At 42.2% G+C, this 20,789-nt stretch overlaps 1 protein-coding gene across 2 annotated transcripts in view; it reads left to right on the top strand.

Annotated features, from left to right (window-relative positions):
• Nucleotides 1–20,789, top strand: part of syde2 (synapse defective 1, Rho GTPase, homolog 2 (C. elegans)) — a 113,206-nt gene that overhangs the window by 75,593 nt on the left and 16,824 nt on the right. For both annotated transcript variants that reach the window (XM_034179512.1, XM_034179513.1), the window contains exon 6: nucleotides 15,111–15,292. In XM_034179512.1, coding sequence (XP_034035403.1) covers nucleotides 15,111–15,292 — 182 coding nt within the window. The remainder of the gene's footprint in view (nucleotides 1–15,110; nucleotides 15,293–20,789) is intronic.

Raw genomic sequence — 20,789 nt, 5'->3', positions numbered from 1 at the left:
CGCCCATCTCTTCTGGAATCGGTGCAGGAACTTCTTTGGGCACTCTTCAGGTGTCCACTCCTCATCATCCAATTTAGAGGGATCCAAGACCTCAGGGTACTTTCTTCTCAGTCCTTCCCACATGGAGTTTCTATAGCGATTAAAGGGGACTTCATCATGTTGATTAGTGCCCATCATTTGTGTTAGTCCAACCTTTCCTGCTAATTCTTCAGTGTCATGTTTTCCCATGACATGCATTAGCAAGGCTTTTATGTCACCTAAAGACAAGGTTACCCCTGCAGTGCCTTCTTCTAAGGCAGTTATCCATCTCCCAGCTCCTTGGGTGATGTCTGGCAGTCTGTTGGCCAGCCCCACCATGTCTGTCCAGCTCCATGGGGTATACACATGATGACCATTTCTAACCACCAATGGGCATATTAGGTCTTCGTCCTCCTCTTCTTCTGTGGGGACTCCATACTGTCTTCCAGATCGAGTGCGACTGACTGGTTCCAGGCAGTCCATCCAGTCGGTTATATTCTGTTCTAAAGCCGCTATGTCTTTGGCTACACATTGTTGTCTTTGCCTGAGTCGGGCCTCTTTTGCAGTCTCAATGATGATCTCACCAGAAATTTTTCGGGTGGGTGGCTCTATAATGTGATTCCCTTGATTGGGCGTCGATTGTTGTAATATTCTTCTTTCCTTGGCGTCCCTATGTCTTTGTATTCTTTCCTTCGCTAGCCGAAGCTGCTCAGCTAGTTCTTCATTATCTCTTCTGGCCAGATCCAGTGTGTCACAGAAGCTCTTGTGCCACTCTTCGGAGCCTCTATAGCCTGTAAAGGTCCAGTCGGCTGACTTATGGTGGGAGGGGACGGTTTTCAGTGGACCTCGATGTGCAGGCGGAGCCTTCAGGTCTCTCTCTTTATCCTCGTCTGCCTCCGTGTCACTGTTATTTGTGGCCCCCCCTGCTGGTCGTGGTGTGCGACCACTTACTTTCGGACTTGGAGACCTTGTATGATCCATTTGACAGACTGAGGACCTGTCTCCTTGTGGCTCTCGAGCTTTTAGTGTCAGTGTGAATTTGCCCTCCACATCCATGCCTTGGTCCTCTTCACGAGTTCCTAATACAAATTGTCCAGCTGTCTTCCCCATATCATGACGTTTATATGGGGGTGGCTCTGCTTCCCAGCTCGGTGCACTGGCTTTAGTCTCTTTGGATCTTTCCTCTGTCATTTTTTCTCTTTTCTGCTGTAGCCTCTGTGCTTCCTGCTTGAACAAGGCCAAAACTTCTTTTTCTTCAGTGCGTTTTTTGTTGTTTTTTACGTTCTTCTGCTGATCTTTAATTTCTTTTTTCTGTATTTCTACCGCAACTGCTTCACACATCACCGGATCAAATGATCCCACCAAAGGCCATTGCCTGCCCCCATGTGACCTTTTGTGCCACTTTCTCATACATTGGTTGGCCTTAGTGCGTTTTCCTGGATATTTTCTTAGTACTAAGTCTAGCGGGGTACTTTCCCGACCTTGACCTTGAGAGTTACCCATGTAACCCTGACAAACGCTATGTGAGGTGTTTCTATGGTGTTCTGGTAGTCCCTCAGGGGCTGTCCTGATCCAGACCAATAACTTGCTGGCTGTAACACCTGTTTTGTATTTTAAACCCTTAAAAGGATTAAATTTCCAACTGCTATGCCCGTCTTCTTTTTCTTTAACTAAATATGAAAATTTACCTGTTTCCCACCGAACCTTCCTTGGGACCACAGTCAGAGTCAACCTAGGAAACAGTTCTTCACCTGGATCGGTTGGTAGTGTTACTAAATGATTTAATGGTATGCTAAGTTCTTTATTAGGGTCAGCACAAAGCAGCTCCAGCCACGGGGTTAAACCCTGATGCCACAGACGTCTTATCAGCAGCTCCCAATTAATTAGAGGGAATTGTTCTTTCTTTTGCTTCAGATTGATTACCTTAGTAATCTGCCATAATTTCTGATTGATCTCTTGTTCGTCCTGCCAATGTTCTGCTCCTACCCTGTCAAAATAGGTCCTTTCCAGCCAAAAATGTGTCCTGATTCCCTGGGTTTCGATGTCTCCGTCAGTCAAGTAATGTTCTGGGAGTATTATTTCATCATCACTTAAGTCTCCCATCAATGACTGTCCCAAGCATTGATCAGTCTGTCAGCTTTTTCACTATAATCTAAGCTTTATCTCTTTTGATTTATAACCAATTTTATTTATTTAATCCTCTTACAACCCTAACACTTCCTAATGTCTTTGCTCCCGACTTTCTATTTTCCTTCTAATTTTTTTAACTTTCTGCTTCTAGTCTTTTTCTGCTATATTTGTTTATTAGTTTTCTCTCTTTGAAATAATATCTACCTTCTCTGTATTTACATAGCACTCTTCTCCTGTCTTTTTCTTCACTGTCTCTGTTTCACACTTTCCTCTCTGCCTGTCATGCACCTCCCAAGTCCTCCTGTTGGGTCTAAATACCTCCCCCTCGTACTCTTTCACATTAATCTTGTATGTCAGCCAGCTTGCAAGCCCTCACAGCTTTGCTTGCACCTCCCCGCTTACTCTCCACTCTCCCACACACAATTTTCAACAGCTTTATACACAAAAATTATTAAAAACAACTTTCTATATATCTCTATCTAGACTTCTGCCACTTTTCACTCCGCGGCTTTAAACAACCTTTTTATTCACTTAACACCAATGTGTTCTGTTTAAGCATGTATCTCTTCTTCACATTAGACAGCTTCTCCGGCGCTGTCAGCAACTTCATATATTACTTTTTTCAAGCCCTCTTTGAGCGTACAATATTTCATTTACTTCTACGCCTTACCGCGCCTCGCGTGCGTATCCTGTGCTTAATATATTATTTTTCACCAGCTCCTTTCTGAGCATACAATATTTCATTTACTTCTACGCCTTACCGCGCCTCGCGTGCGTATCCTGTGCTTACTATATTATTTTCACAAGCTCCTTTCTGAGCATACAATATTTCATTTATTTCTACGCCTTACCGCGCCTCGCGTGCGTATCCTGTGCTTACTATATTATTTTCACAAGCTCCTTTCTGAGCATACAATATTTCATTTATTTCTACGCCTTACCGCGCCTCGCGTGCGTATCCTGTGCCTTTCTGCACTTTCTTCTACCTTTTTTTCTTCACTTACTGAGCTCCTCGTGAGCTTAATGTGCCTTTGCACTGAAAATATTCTCTTTTTCTTTTCTTATAAAAAACTCATATTACTGTGTACTTAATTACTTATTCTTCTCCCACGCCCCACAAGCGTGTATCTGGTGCCTTACTGCACTATTTTCTGCTTCATTAATTGTCATGTATTCTGCACTAACTCTTCATTTATTTTTTTTTTATAGTTTTTCTCTTTTCTTAAAAAATGACGTCCTTTATTGAGCTCTTTTACTTACTGTCAGCTGTGCCACTTTGCACTTTTATCTTGTGCCTCCTCTGCACGTATTCTCTGTTAAACTCTTTTTTCTCACTTATTTCACTTCAGTCTCTGTTAAATTCTTTAAATAACCTTGTATTACCTTGTATCTATTTGTCAGTATACTCCCCTAAATTAACCCCTACAGCGCATGCTATCAGCCGGCACGTTAGTAACGAATTTCAACACCAATTATTCCCCAAGCATCCAGGTTAGTTCTCCACGCACTCTTTCCGCACCAGAGTTCATGAACATTCCTGACCTTTCACTCACACAGACATTCTTTTTCCCGGGAACACACACACCTTCTGAGCATTTTATCTACAAGGCCTGATAATTTTCAATCTTATCTTTTTTAGTCTCTTATCAATTTTCTTAGTCCAGGTTTTTTTGGGTAAGAGGCAATTAAAAATATCACCTGTCAACTTGGGCGGAAATCCCGACTCACTCCTCCAGATCGTGCAGAAATTATAAAAGGTTTCTGCTTACCTTTTAGTCGTGATCACTGTTATTTACAGTCTGGAGGGATGAGCTGGACTGCCCCAGGCTGCTGGAATGCCCCTGGACCCTCCTGAAGCTGGCTCGCCAAGTTCTGTCGCGGCTCGTCTTTTTGGTCTTCTCAGGATGTCGTCTTTTAGATAACACAAACTAATTGCAAGTGATATGCTAGAAAAAGGACACAACACTTTAGAATAATTCAGCCTTAAGCAAGATAAAATGCACAGAGTTTTTAAGTTTATTTAAGCCTTCGACACAAAGCTTAGACAAACTGAGTCCTCTAGAGAGACTGAATATGACAACCGCGCTCGTCTATTTATTGGAGACCCGCGGGCATCGCTCCTCCTTCGACTTTTTTATTTATTTCATTCCCAAGACATGGTTTTCTATTGGAAGCGTCCTCTAGTGAACCCTAAGCAGGTGTTAGGCCATTATTTCAATGTGACAAACGCTCCCATTAAAACATGAAGGATTTACAACTGATTTTTTTAAAAGACCTTCAGCCACAGGTGCAGCTGGCCTGAGGCCCCCTCCGCACGTGGCCTCAGCCACAGGTGCAGCTGGCCTGAGGCCCCTGCACGCGGCCTGCGGGAAAGCACCTAAAAGGCCTTGGAAAGCCCCTGACAGACTAAATGACTAATAGAGCCCTTTTTTTGGGTTGAACACCTGCTAGTTCAACCAGAGGACATACAGTTCGGATCAGGACACTTGATAGTTCATCACAGTTCAAATATGGACCTAAAAATTCTTCTACAAATCCCATGACCTTCTTGCTGTAAGGCAACAGTGCCAACCACTAAGCCACCGTGCTGCCCTAAATAATTTTTCATTGTATCTAATTCTATTTATGTATATATTTCTCATTTTTGGTTTTGTAATGACTGCTGGGATAGGTTCCAGCTAGCCCCCCCCCATGACCCTTAATTGGAGTAAGCGGATATAGAAGATGGATGGATGGTTATTGCAATGTTGGACTTTAATTCCATCAGGCATTTAAAAAAGACAATAATTCTATCTTTACTTAAGCTGTTGCAACCCTGGACAGGTGGAATTGATGAGGTCTGATGGATTAAAAATTTGTTACCAGTGACACAGACTGAATAGTCCCCCCTAAAAATTGGTCCACCCTGCTTCCACTGCATCAACATCCCGTCTGAGAAAGTGTCTCTTCACCCAAAGCAATCAAATGGATTAATGCGATTATTAACCATCAGATGACAAAGTAAAACCTCTTAAATCTTTCAGTTTTAAGCAGAAACGATGCTTAAATGATGGACACGCAGTGAATGCAACAGCTAGCAGCTTGTATAGCTGTGGCACTCTGATGGCTTCCTCCATCTTTTATGATGAAATAATGCTGAATTTATGTGGAAATGATTGTTGTACAGCAGCTTCAGATATCCGTCACTGAGACAGATGATGACTGGAGTGCAGTTTTAAGCAGAAACGAGGTGATAATCGGTGAACTACGGCTGATGACGCATGCGCAGTTAAGGCAGGGCAGACCGATTTTTTGGGGGGGACCGTTCGGTCGGCGACACCGGTACTCAACTGGAACCAGTTTGTGATTCCCATCCTGAGTGACTCTGTAAGATCCAGGTGAAGTTGAGCTCGAGTTTCAGGTCTTTAGACAGTTTACGGTGTCAGCAAAACATTTTTATGTGTTTATTTTGGTAAAATCATAATATGCTTCAGCTTTGAAATTTCCACTTATCCATTTGAGTGGTGATAATCATGAGTCTAGATGCAACTAAATACCAGATCTGATGTGTTTTGGTTGCCTTCTGTGAAACTATTGCAGCATAGGTTTAAAAATCACCTACTGAGTGCAGTCAGACCGTCACATCAGCTGATCATGTCACACAGATTGTGTATGTATCGTGGACAAACCCACTGTGATGTCACCCATACGGTTTCTGAAGAGCAGTTTGAAGCTTAAATGGGGCGACTCTGGACGCAGAGTTCTTGGCCTAACACTACAGTCACATTAGCTACAAGTGAGGGTGACAAGCAGCTGGCGTTCACTAGATCTGTATTTCCAGAGTGTGGCTAGCAAGTTTACATGATTTGTTTCATTACAACATCTTTCACAGTGACGTTCCTGTGTAGCTAGTTAGTATGCTAACATCTCCAGAACATGTCTTGTAAATCACTTTGGATTTACCTGATTTAAAAAAAGCAACATTTTTAGATTTACAAGTGTTTATTTCTCGTTAACTTTTACAAAATATATAATACAGCAGTTGCATAGCATTTTCCGCCATCTTGACTTATTTTGTTTGCGCAACCCGTTGATGTTACGCTGCCGTTTTACTCTGATTGGCAGTCGTTTAGTATTTGCATAAAATCGGCTTCTCCTCTGATTTGGCTCCACCTAGCTGGCGGCATAGCAACGTCTCTTGTTGCTGTGAAACGCCCACTCTGATTGAAAATTAATGGCAAGTCATTGCTTTGCCTCTTTCACTTGCAGCTAATGTGCCTGCAGGTAACCCCTGGCCAACCAATGAATGGGGGGGAAAGTGGAGTGTGTCCAAGAAATGGTCAAAGCTAAGGCTAACAGGCTAATTGTGACTGGGTGTTTGTTTAATGCATGTTTTTGTAGACTAGGAGGTGATTCTCACAATGGATGTGGGTATTAAAATTATTATTATTATAATTATAATATAAAATACATGCATGTCTTCGCGCCTCCCAAGCCTCTGCAGTACTCCTGTGAAGACATAGAAAGTCATTAACAAGTGCTCCCTTTGTTGCTGAACAAACACAGATGGTATTTGGCTCACGCATGGGGGATTAGCTGAACTCTGGGCCGGGTATGGAAGCAGGCAGCCGCCTCACACAGAGGCCTGTGTGGGTGTCTGAACATTTCTTAAATTGTGCTGCAGGAATCAATAACTCGCTGCAGGCGTGTTTCTGATCAACTTGCACGCAGCAAGAAACCAGTGCAGTAGACTGCAGTGGGGCCGCATTTAGCTCGTTTTAGGTGTTGGAGAAGTGGAAAAATTTAATAAACCACAGTGTGGAGCTTTAACGGGCCACCGGATACGAGCACCCCCCCCCCCCCCCCCCCACACACACACACACACACACACACACATACACACACACACACATACACACACACAGAGTGTGGTGGGGGAGTGCAAAACAGCCGGGAGGGGGCAGAACAGAGAACAAACACGCATTTGTTCTTCAGTCCAGGCGTTGACTGCAGCACTGACAAGTGGAGTGACCTTTCACTTTGTTTGAACAAGAGGTCAACGGTAGAGCCATGCCCCATTGCATTGTGTGACTTGTAGTGTTTGGTGGTATATTTGGAATATTGAAATATTCAGAAAACACACATGCTGCTTTTATCAGTAAAATTACTCTCTGCAACAACTGTAAATCAGGGTTTTTGTTTTTCCTCGCTCGTTTTTTACGTCACTGTTTGCTGTAAATCTGCCAAGTGTTTTGGTGTTTGAAATTTGTCCTTTGTGGATTTATTCAGTTGAATCTTGAGACTGTAACCTGCTTCATGAGAATTTGCTCTTTTTCTGTTTTTCAACTGCTCACATTCATTCGCGCTCGCCACAGCAGATCTGGTATAGATTTAATGTCAGATGCCATTCTTTACGCAACTCCAGATCTAGGGAACAGGTGGGCTTGAACGCAGGGCCTACTTGTTGTGAGGCAAGCATATCGAATAACTTTGTTTGTGTGGTTAATTTAAACACAAACAATCTGAGGTTGTCTCTGTGGCTTCTGGGAAGTTCTATTGGATTATTTATTGGGTTATATTTATAGCAGTGTCCCATTCTGATCAGAATCAGCCCAATCATGGCATTTTCTGATTGATTGGTATCTGATAAATTAAACCAGAGTCACCAAATAAGTGCGCACACGTTGTTATGGTGGTCGTGGACCAAACATTCATGGCTGCTGCTTCTCTGCACAGCCGTGGTTCACGTTATAAAAGCAATTTAACACTCATTAAATACGCAACAAGGCTCTTTTATTCACACAGATCATCAACAGTGCCGCCACGGTGAAAGCGTCAAAAACATATTTCACAGTGCCTCAAGTATTTGATGGATGGTGTGTTTGATAGGACCTCCTTCCTATGCTTTCAGGGAGCAGTTTCCACAAAAAAAAGGGAGTAGTCTGTTTTCGACCTGCTTCCAGGGACCATGGGGGGGGCGCTAGTGAGTCCCTGTAAACTGGCTTTAACACACGTTTTCAGGTCAGGCTTATTCCCATTTCATAGAAAAGCGTGGGTCCTCCCCTGAAGCAACCATCAGAAAGATGCGCTCTCCAAATATAGATACAATTTGTAGCTGTCGTGTGCGTTCATTTTAGGTCGTTTGGAGAGTGTCATTCTGCCGGCCATCTCTCTTATTTGAGTACTCGGCCACAACATACCTATGAAGTGTATTCCCAGGCCGAACAACGCCTTTTTTTTTTTTTTTTTATCAGTCTGAGGTCTGGTGTCTGTGCTTTCATGCACCTTGCTGCTTCAACAGGAAGGCAGGAAATTTGAAATTTTATATAATTGTCAAATTATCTGTGTATAGTGTGTTTAGTGTATTATTTGGGACATACTACATTATGTACATGCTTATTATATAAAGCATAAAAATATATTTTAATACAGTTACTAACATGGACACCTGGAATAAATGATTTCTAAACACTTTAGTTCATGCTTAATTCACTTAGTTAATAGCTAACATGAGGTCATTACTGTTAGTTTATTCTTATGAATGCATCAGTGAAAATGAATGCATTATAACATATTATAATAGTATGAATGTCAGCTGATGTACCTTTATTGTAAACTAGCATGAGAGTCAAGATAAAGCTCACGGTTCAGCACAATACAGGGTTCAAGGTTCAATATACAATATAATACCATTCATATTATAACCCAGCATCTTAGGGCAGGTTATTGCTGTGGACAAACATATTTGTAAACTGTCTTGACAAAAACATTTGTGACACAAATAAATTGTAACAGTGTTATCGCAAGTGATGTGAAAGCGGAATTTACAAAGCACTTTTCAGTGCCATGTATTTCCACGTTGTTGCTCGCAGTTCTGTGTAAGGCTGCACTTGGAGTTGGAGAAGTGAGGATTTGCACGAGAAGAAGACACAACAGAGTAAACGAGCAGACATGGCTTCCTGTTACCAGATTGGCTGTGAAAAATGAGAGAAGGTGCACCAGTTCCCTCCCATACCCCGTGAGAGAGGTGTGCGTGTAAGTGTGTGAGAGAGAGAACAGAGGATAAGACACAAAGTAAACACGGGCACTGACTCACGGCGGGCTAATAATTGACCTCAATGCAGCATTCTCCTCACTGCAAAGAAATCCATGCATGTGCACAAGCACACGTACGTACATACACACACACACACCCACGTATATAAAGCCTTTGACTGTTCACTCATGTACTATGTGGTGAGGTGCATTTAGGTTGTCTTTTTTTGATAAGATACTTCTGCTGTGTCTGGGTGATGTGTCTGGCACCGCAGTAGAGGTCAGACGGTTCTCCGCACTTAAGTTTCATTTAGGCTTTTTGGGGGGGGGGGGGGGGGGGGGGGGGTGGAGTGTCAAGTGGTACATTCGAGCATTTTATTTGCTCACTTGCTGATAAACACTTTACTCTGCAGAGATAAGGATGAAAAGTCGTGTCTTGTTTTGCTTCCAGGTGTCGAAACAAGCAGGTCGTTATTACATCAGCGAGCACTGTGACAGCTGAGCGCCCGAGGACGTTCACAGAGCACCTGTGTTTAATCTATGTAGGAAATCACTGTGACTGCGGACATGTTCAGGACAGAAAATGTCTTGTGGGGAGTTTTTTTTGTTTTGTTTTGTTTTTTGTTTTCATGTCCTTGTCACATTCCACTCATGCCAGATTGATACCAAATCTGATGAACGATAACAGATGCCTTTAAGGATCAGCAATTCAAAAACTAAACAAAACTCTGCTGGCATTTAAATCAGCAATTTTCATCAAAAGCTTTGCAAATGATACTATACCTGATAGGAGATTACACGTGCCTTCCCAAAATTAAGCATCAAAGCATCAGATTAACATCCAGCTATGCACATGGAGAGTTTAGTTACGTTGTAAGATGTAAAATCGGTTTGTACTTTTCAGCATTAAAGGAGTCGGTTTGTGCAAAATGGGCTGTTCTCTATCTTTTAGAGTTAAATATGCTTCAGGTTTTTATACTAAATGTCTCAAAAGTCCAACAGTTTTGCATCTAAGACCCTACGTATGTGCTACAAGCAAACTTGTAGCACATAGCAGAAGTTCTGGATTACTTTTTATTCTTCTCCATTACTCAGAAGATGCATGTAGTAGTTTTTGAGTTACTGCCTTATCTTCACATCTGGACAAATAAATAATTATTTATTTGCTTGTAGGGTGCTTTGAAACAATAAATACAAAGTCCTAAAATGTTTGGAATCAGTTTGTTTGAGGTGCTCTTTGGATGGGAAGCATTTAGACATCAAATCCAAAAGAAGCTCCAGGACACATGCTATTAAATAATTAAAAAGCCTTTATTGTAATAGCTCAGTCTTTTAAAACCTTTAAACACACACTTTTCAGCAATAAGCTTTCATGAGGGAGTTGAACTTTTCTCACGTCAGGGGAAAAGTTCCTTTTTGAGTGCACTCTTCTTGTAAAGTTAAAAACAGTAAGAGATGCCAAGTCTTGAAAACACAGTAATTAAACAAATAAATTAGGAAATGCATAAAAAAGTGAAATTAAAACATGAAGCGCCCCAAATGGAGGCAACTAAACAGAAAGATTCTTCAGTTTACATTTTAAACCTTAAGTCCACTTTCTTAAAACAGGTAGTTATCACCAACTTAAAATAAAAATAAAAAATATTCTTGTATTTATGGGAAAAAAAACTTGGGTGAAAAAACCATAACCACCTTGGTAGAGTTAATATTCTCACATAGTAACCATTCACATAGTTTCAATGTGTTTGTGTTTTAAATATTTGTTTATGATGGAGTTTAAGCAGAGGTTCCCAATTTGGAGCTCGAGATCCACATTTGTCTCACGCTCCCTTTATTTTGACCCATCATTGCAGTTGATAAGCACTCTGTAAATTCATAAATCACCATTTATCAGAGTAACGAGTAGTGTTTTGTTATTTTGGAATTTTATATAACACTTAAAATGTTACATTTTTAAAAAAATAAAAGAATAAAATACATTTATTTGCTGTGTAATTCACACAACATCAGTATTTATTTCTAGCCTGTGGCCTTACTTCCAGATTCATTTATGGCCCTTTAAAGGAAAGACTTTGGGCAAATCTGATTATATGTACAACTTTATACAAGAGTTTTCTTTCTAAATATATTTCCTGCTTTCGCCTTGCAATCCGACATCGATAGACTCTTACGCCTGCCAAGATGTTACAGAGAAAGTCTAGGAAAGCCGGGCACTTCAACACCCAATGGCACTGACATTTTGGGTTAATTTTCAAACTTGTGTTTGTCCGTTCATTTCTTCGTAGATGAATGTGTGATGGACCCACAATGCCAATTAGGAAGAACCTGAAACTTTAAAGTCTTCAGCTCTCTTAAAGAGCAGAGTGAGGACTTATCGGGATTAAAAAGTGAACGTGTGAAGTTGTACCCTGTGTTCTCTAAGGGGACGTCTTTGGATTTATAAGCCGTCTTATTATAGTTTGCTGTAAATAGCAGGCAAGAAGCAAAGAGGAAATACCTCCTCTGGGCAGAAGTGAATCCAGCCAGGGATCAGATACACACTTCCTGAAGGATGCTGGAAAAAGGAATGTCAGTTTATAGCATTAGTTTTTTTTTTGGGGGGGGGGGGGGGGGGGGGGGGGGGGGGGGGGGGTTGTGTTTTTAAAGGACCATGTATATAGTTTCTATATTTTTGCACATTTTATAGAATTGGCATAAATATTGTACTGAGTCCACGTTGACTGATTTTTCTTGTTTTCAACTTAACTTATTTTTGCAAGGTATTGAAGATATTGATAAAGCAATAATTTTGGCAAAGCTTGAGATATTTGAATTAGAACCAGATTTGGCTAAAATGTGGTAAACACTTAAGTGGATTCCAGAATTGCCCTGGTAAGGTCATCCAGAGGTCAATCATTTGGGTGAAGCTTAGGGTCAGATATCAGATTGCGGTGCCCCGTATTGTCTATCACAGTTTAGCTCATTTCTCATAGCCTCACCAGCAGTAATCATTTCAGAGTAAAGGCATTGTTGTTTCATCTGCATCACCTTGAAATGCTTTTATTGTGACGTGGAGCAAATCCAGGAAGTGGTGTGGTAGCATGAACTGCCACACATCTTCAGTGTTCTTAAGTGATTTCTAAAATTTCTTAAACCCTGATTTTGACTTGGATCCTCTATAAGAAATGTAATGGCTTTTATTCAGACACTTTTTTTTCACAAAGTTGTATAATACAGCACGTCTAGAAAGTATTCACAGCGCTTCACTTTTTCTACATTTTCTTATCTTGCAGCCTTTTTCCAAGAATGAGTAAATTAATTTTTTTCTTTCAAAATTCTTTTCGCAACACCCCATAATGACAACATGAAAAAGTGTTTTTTTTTTTTTTTTGTTTTTTTGTTTTTTGCAAATTTATGAAAAATAAAAAACTAAAAAATCACATGTACATAACTATTCACCTCCTTTGCTGAATACTTTGTTGATGTACATTTGGCAGCAATTACAGCCTCAAGTCTTCTTGAATATGATGCCACAAGCTTGGTGCACCTATCTTGGGGCAGTTTTGTCCATTCCTCTTTGCAACACCTCTCAATCTCCGTCAGGTAAGACGGGGAGTGTCGGTGCACAGACATTTTCAGATCTCTCCAGAGATGTTCAGTCAGATTCAGGTCTGGGCTCTGGCTGGGCCACTCAAGGACATTCACAGAGTTGTCCTGAAGCCACTCCTTTGATATCTTTGCTGTGTGCTTAGGGTTATTGTCCTGCTGAAAGACGAACAGTTGCCCCAGTCTGAGGTCAAGAACGCTCTGGAGCAGGTTTTCATCCAGGATGTCTCTGTATATTGCTGCATTCATCTTTCCTTCAATCCTGACGAGTCTCCCAGTTCCTGCCACTGAAAAACATCTCCACAGCATGATGCTGCCACCACCATGCTTCACTGTAGGGATGGTGCCTGGTTTCCTCCAAACATGACATCTGCGTTTCACGCCAAAGAGTTCAATCTTTGTCTCATCAGACCAGATAATTTTGTTTCTCATGGTCTGAGAGTCCTTCAGGTGCCTTTTGGCAAACTCCAGGTGGACTGTCATGTGTGTTTTACTAAGGAGTGGCTTCTGTCTGGCCACTCTACCATACAGGCCTGATTGGTGGGTTGCTGCAGAGATGGCTGTCCTTCTGGGAGGTTTTCCTCTGTCTACAGAGGAATGCTGGAGCTCTGACAGAGTCAGGTTCTTGGTCACCTCCCTAAGACCCTTCTCCCCCAATCACTCAGTTTAGATGGGCAGCCAGCTCAAGAAAGAGTTGTGGTGAATCCAAACTTCTTCCATGTATGGATGATGGAGGCTACTGTGTTCATTGGGACCTTCAAAGCAGCAGAATCGCTTCTGTACCCTTCCCCAGATTTGTGCCTTGAGACAATCCTGTCTCGGAGGTCTACAGGAAATTCATGCTTGGTTTGTGCTCTGACCTGCATTGGCTGTACTGCAGGACCTTATATGTAGACAGGTGTGTGTCTTTCCAAATCATTTCCAATCAACTGAATTTGCCACAGGTGGACTCCAGTTAAGTTGTAGAAACATCTCCAGGATGGTCAGTGGGAACAGGATGCACCTGAGCTTGGTTTTGAGCTTCATGGTGAATGCTGAAGACACAACATAGTCATATGTCACGTGTACATAAAATACTTTTGTATATGTCATTTCTTAGTTTTTTTGTTTTTAATAAATTTGCTTAAAATCGCACACTTTTTTCACATTGTCATTATGTGGTATTGTATGTAGAATTTTGAGGGAAAATTAATTTTATCCATTTTGGAATAAGGCTGTAACATAAAATTTGGAAAATGTGAAGCGCTGTGAATACTTTCTGGATGCACTGTAGTTCAGCAAACTGATGCAGAGGAAAAAATATAGCTGCAACAAATAATTGATGAATAAATGATTGACTATTAAGTCAGTTACATCTCCTTGTCTCATCCTCGATTAAACATTTTGAATACTTAAGAAAAAATTGGAATTCTCTGATTTCATCTCCTTAAATGTGAATATTTTCTGGTTTCTTTAGTCATTTCTGAACTTCTGTTGGACAATAAGCTGACATCATTAGGTTGTGGGCAAAACAAGACATTTAAGGACTTTATTTTGGGTTTTGGGAGACACTGATTGCCATTGCCGACCTAGAAAACAAGATTTCTGATCCTAACGTATCAAAAGTAAGAACAGGAAATGTCCTTGTCTGCCTTGAAATGACACTTCAGGCTGATATAAAGTGTGATGTTTGAAACCGCAGAGCAAACATCATTATTCTGTAAGTACTGTACGAACAGCAGAACCGCTTACGGCAGAGAGTTCAGCAATATTGTAACTTTGCCGACGTCAGGTTTGCCTTTAAGCCTTTCAGCATTTAATTTGCACGTGGGCTGTGCATTATTTCTAATGCTTTATTTCCATTATAACGATGTTGTTCTTTGAAGCCAAACATTAATGTTTTTGTTACCTTTTGAGCAACCCCAGTACTTCTGATTGCTGCGCCTGCAGACTTCTCTGAAAACAAATCCACTCTAATGCACAGAGCAAAGGCAGCAGACGCTCACCACAAAGACCTGTCACGCTGCCAAAAGCTTTTTTTATTCCAGTATTTATTCAGTTTTTTTTTCACCCCATTTGCCGTTGATGAAAAGGCACTTCAGTGATATTTCAGCAGGCTTAGTGGAGACAGACAGCGAGGCTTTTGGGTTTTCTTGAAGCTTTTGTCTGAACGACTGGAGGCTGAAGTCACAGGTGTGAAAGCATCTTTACAGAAACCAACCCACCCCCACCCATTTCTGCTGTCGTGTCACTACAATCAGGCACCTCACACTACTTTTGATCAATGAAATGAAATTCTCTGTTCTGTTTTGAGAAGAAATAACTCTGGATCTTGTTACTGCCTCTTACGTTTTTAATTCTTATTGTTTTATTTTCTCCTATAGGGGTACTGAAGGACTACCTGCGTGAGCTGCCGTACCCTCTGATCACGAAGCAGCTGTATGAGGCCGTGTTGGACTCCATGGCTGCAAGGCCGTTGAGGATTGGAGCAGGGGGTTGTGAGAACGATCAGGCTGATTCAGAGCACGCCATCAGCCTGCTTGACAACCTGCCGGATGTAGAGCGGGTAAGACAGACGCTCCTGCTCACAGCTGATTTTCACAGCAATGGTTTTTGTAGAAGGCCACAGGAGTTATTAGCAACACAGAGCTCAACAAGTTGCTTTTATGACATCACACTTCCGCATATGCATCATTTTTGGTGTATGGCAAATGATGGAAATATGTTGGATGATCAAAATGTCCAGACTCAGTCTGTATCATCATATTTATGACACTAGTGATTTAACATCTAATATCCAAAATATGTTTTATTGGGATCTGGTGTGAATATTTCAGAGTATTTGGTGGTGTAACAAATTTTATTTAATAGATTTAGTTTATGTAGCGCCAAATCACAACAAAAGCTGCAGCTGCCTCAGTGCATTTCACACAAGTAAGGTCTAACCTTATCAACCCCTAGAGCAAACACACAGGCGGCAGTGGTAAGGAAAAACTCCTTCTGATGATATTGAGGAAGAAACCTCAAGCAGACCAGACTCAAAGGGGTGACCCACTACTTGGATCATTCTAACAATTACAAGGTTTTACAAAGTTGAAGAAACAGAAAACAGGAAATCAGTCAATAATAATATAAAGAAGATGAGAAGTCCGCGCAGGCGTCAGCACCACAGGCAGGGGTGAAGCACCAGAGAAGGTGTGGCCATTGTTGGAGGCAAAAAAAAAAAACTTCCACAGTAAATGCTGACTGTCTTGACACAGAGAAGGTCATACATTAACAGAAGGGCTCATGGATTTGATCCTTATTTGCTGCTGAGTGTTGAAGAAACATTTGAGCAAAACCTGAACATCCAAACTATTTAATTTAGGGCCACGTTGCGCACCACGTATAAATGTGGAAAAATGACTGAGAGAAAGAAGAATTTGTCTTTCTGTTCCTCTAGTTATCATATCGTAGACAGTGTATCATAGCCAGTGTATCGTGTTCCGTCTACAGGTTCCTGTGTATCGCATCATATCCTGTATGATGTAGCCCATGTATCATATCTTGTTTACTGTATCTTTTTGTAGCCTACGTATCATGTCATAGTCCATGTATCCTGTGCGTCATGTTCTACCCTCTCATATCCTATATATTGGATCATCAGCCATGTATTGCAATGTAGCCCATGTATTGTGTCCTGTCTATTGTCTCCTATGTGTCATATTGTAGCCCATAGTTTTCTGTGTACCACATCATATCTTGTGTGTCATAGCCCATGTATCTGATTGTAGCCCAGGTATTGTGTCACAGCCTGTGTATCATGTTGTTCCCCATGCATCATACTCTGTCCTATCGTATCCTGTCTATTGTATTCTATATCTTGCACTGTAGCCCGTGTATTGTCTGTCATTTCCTGTGTATCGTATCCTATGTATTGTAGCCCCTGTGTCTCATTAAAGCCCAAGGACTGTATCCCATATAGAATATCCCATCTGTCATATATTTATTTATTTTATTTTATTTATTTATTTTTACCAAATAGAACATTTTAGGTATATTCTCTTTAGGGAGATATTTTTAATTTCAAAAATCTTTCGTGCTTCACCTCACAGTGTTAGTGTCATTAGCAGGGAAAATGTAGAGATTGTCAGTAGCTACAAGTACCTGGGCACTGAGATTGATGATAAATTGAAGTTTGACCTGAACACTGATAGCATTGTTAAAAAAAGGGCAGCAAAGAACTTACCTTCTGAGGAAGCTGAACTCTTTCAGGATTTCCCTGAGGCCAGTGCAATGGAGGCCAATATGGAGAACTGTCTAGCTCAGGTCCTGCAGAAGGACGTCGGTCGACGCCTGCAGGTGGGGCAAGAAATTATTGACTATATGTTGGATAAGGAGAAATACCATGACCTTGAGCAGGATCCGACGGTTCTGCACAAAATGGTTGATGGTATTGCCAGCTTCTGGGTCAACTCAAGCAACTTCAAGTGTCCAGGCCCGCTGAGCTGCCCAGCAGAGGAGAGCCATCATGTCAACACCACCGCTAACAGGAGCAACATCCGTAACTTACAGGTATTCTCACTTTGTTCATCCTACACCCCACTGCATCAAACTCACCTCCATCCTTGTGTCCTCCCTGCGAGCGCTGAGGTGCTCACGGCGTCCCGGACGTGTGAGGCAATCAGCGGGATGGAGCCATCGAAGCCCAGGAGCGGCGTGTCTATCTGGGACAGACCACGCACGCTAGCTTCGCTGCAGCTACATCCCGGGCCGACACATCATCCCCTGGCGGCTCCAGGCAGCGATGGGGAATGCAGACTGCACCACCATCAACCCCCACACGCACGCAGATCGCCCATATTCCACAAATTCGGAGATTAGTCCACCAGCTCGTCTCCACCGGCTGCATCTCCGCGGCGCTCACTCAACACGTCACCGGCTGCGTCATCAGAGCACGACCAACACAAGGATCAATAAACCACAACACTGGAGGTCTGGAAAACGCGGGGTGGATTTCCGCCTTCTCCGCACTTTTCCAAAATCCAAGTCAATCTCCAAAATAAATATAGAACTCTTCAACACCCAATCTCTAACAAATAAAAGCAGTCTAATCTTTGATCATATACTGGACAAAAAAGTTGATATTATGTGCCTTACAGAAACTTGGCACAAACCAGGGTTGTATTTGGCTTTAAATGAAGCCTGTCCTCCAGGATACACCTACCTGGAGAGGGCTCGGACCACCGGCCGGGGTGGAGGTCTTGCTGTCATCTACCACAAGGATCTAACTGTAACTCCCCTCCCACTGCCAGAGCTGACAACATTCGAATGTCTTCATTTCAAATGCAAACCACATACAGAAACAATATCAATACTTCTCATTTATCGCCTTCCAAAACCACACCCTGGATTCATTAATGAATTGCAGGATTTTCTTACATCACTGTGCAATAACCTATAACACACTTATACTGGGAGACTTCAATTTGCACATAGACCCCCCCACAAACCGCCCTGCTGCAGAATTCCTTGAACTCCTGGATTGTTTGCATCTCACACAACACGTCACAGTACCCACTCACACTAAAGGTTACACCTTGGATCTGGTTATTACAGACAGTGCTTCCATTACCAACCTGCAAGTAAATGACTTAGGCATGTCAGACCATAAGTGCATCTCCATGGAACTGCAGGCCCATACAATAAAACAAAATGCCAAATCCATTTTAGAAACATAAAAGCAATAGACAGCAACCTTTTTAACCAGGATAGACAAGACATCTCACTAGTCACACAGTTCACATCAGTTAATGGATCTGTTGACTATTACAATTCTAGCCTCTACAGTATCCTTGAGTCTCATGCACCAATCAAAACAAGAACAGTTACATTTTCCAAGTCAGCCCCCTGGTACACTACTGAGCTCCGCAGAATGAAAACCACTGGCCGTGCCCTGGAGCGGAAATACACCTCCAGTGGCATACAAGTATTCAAACAGGCCTACCGCGATCATCAAAAATCAGACACCAGATCACTCGCCATAGCCAGGTCCCAATATTTCTCACTAAAAATCTCAAACAGCACTGGAAACTCCAAGCAGCTATTTTCAGCAATAAATTCTCTGCTCAAATCTCCCATACATGCACATGCCGACAGCAGTACAGATCAGTGCAATAGGTTTATGGAATTCTTCACAAATAAAGTGGCATCAATCCAGTCAGCCCTCCCTGTTACAGCCCCATCTCCCTCTGACATCACTCTCTCAACTCCACTCAACAGTTTTTCTGTCTTTTCAGGCGTCACTCAGACAGAGGTGGAGAGGATCATAAAAAGCATGAGGCCATCCACCTGTTTGCTGGATCCTCTCCCCACAGCATTATTAAAATCTCACATTACAGCCATCAGTCCATTAATCACAGCAATAATTAACCAGTCATTACATGCCGGTCAGGTTCCTCCAGCTCTCAAAACTGCTGTCATTTGCCCCCATCTGCAAAAGCCCTCACTCGACCCCAAAATCCTGGCCCACTACAGACCCATTTCAAACCTGTCGTTTCTTTCCAAAGTCCTGGAAAAAGTTGTAGCAGCCCAACTCCACAGTCATCTTCACATCCATAACGTGTATGAAAAATTTCAGTCCAGTTTTCGATCAGCTCACAGTACAGAGACAGCCCTGGTCCGCGTCATGAACGACTTACTTATGACTGCGGACCAGGGCTCACCATCACTCCTCTTACTACTGGATTTATTATCTGCTTTTGACACCGTGGACCACACCATCCTACTTCATCACCTCCAGTCTATAGTTGGACTTACTGGGACCACACTCAACTGGTTCATGTCATACCTCACGGGCAGGACAGAGTTTGTGACCCTAGGACAGTCCAAATCATCACCTCATACAGTTAGCTGCGGAGTGCCTCAAGGGTCGGTCCTTGGGCCGACCCTTTTCACTATCTACATGCTCCCACTCGGTCAGATAATCAATAAACACAATGTTTCTTTTCATTGTTACGCAGACGACACACAGCTGTGTATAAAAATGGACCCCACTCCCACCACAGTTCTGCCATCTGCACTTCACTGTTGCCTGGAGGAGATAAGGGCATGGATGGCTGACAACTTTCTTCAACTGAACAGTAGCAAAACAGAAGCCATCCTTATTGGTACCCCTCACCAAACCCAGCCCTTCTCAAACTTAAACAGTATCTCAATCTTTGTCCATAACATTTCCCTGTCCTCATCCGTTACAAACCTTGGTGTCAGATTTGATTCACATCTCACATTCGACTCTCACATCCGTCACCTCTGCAAGGTCTCTTTCCTCCACCTTAAAAATATCGCAAAACTCCGCCCCTCCCTCTCCCAATCCGATGCAGAGAAGTTGATCCATGCCTTTGTCTCCTCCAGATTGGACTACTGCAACGCCCTCCTCATCGGGATCCCCGGCAAAAGTCTACAAAAGCTGCAGCACATTCAGAACTGTGCTGCCCGGGTCCTGACGAGGAGGCGCAAATATGACCACATCACTCCAGTCCTCAGATCCCTTCATTGGCTGCCCATTCAACAAAGAATTCAGTACAAACTCTGTCTCCTTACACACCAATGCATACATGGAACTGCCCCTGCCTACCTTAGTGAACTCCTCACGCCACACACCGCCCCGAGAACCCTCCGCTCCATCACGTCCACCTACCGCTTGCACCAGCCCAGATCCAAGCTCTCCACCATGGGAGACAGGGCCTTCCAGGTAGTGGCCCCACAGCTCTGGAATGCCCTTCCAGAGACCCTGAGGGCCCCACAGAGTGTGGGGGCATTTAAAAAAGGCCTCAAGACATTTTTATTTAAAAGGGCCTTTTAAAATGTTAAACATGTTAAAATGTTTAAAATGTTTGATATTATTGTGTGGTTATGTTTTATGAATATATTTTATTGTTTTTGACCCTGTACATTGTTTGTTTTTAGTCTCTGCTCTGTAGCACTTTGAGATTCCATGGAATGTAAAGTGCATTACAAATAAAATGTATTATTGTTATTATTATTATTATTATTTTAATGTCAGTAAAACTATTTTATCCAAT

The sequence above is a fragment of the Thalassophryne amazonica genome, chromosome 10, assembly GCF_902500255.1.
Source record: "Thalassophryne amazonica chromosome 10, fThaAma1.1, whole genome shotgun sequence".
NCBI lineage: Eukaryota > Metazoa > Chordata > Actinopteri > Batrachoidiformes > Batrachoididae > Thalassophryne > Thalassophryne amazonica.
Note: the sequence above shows the minus strand (reverse complement) of the source record. Positions and strands in the feature narration are given on the sequence as shown.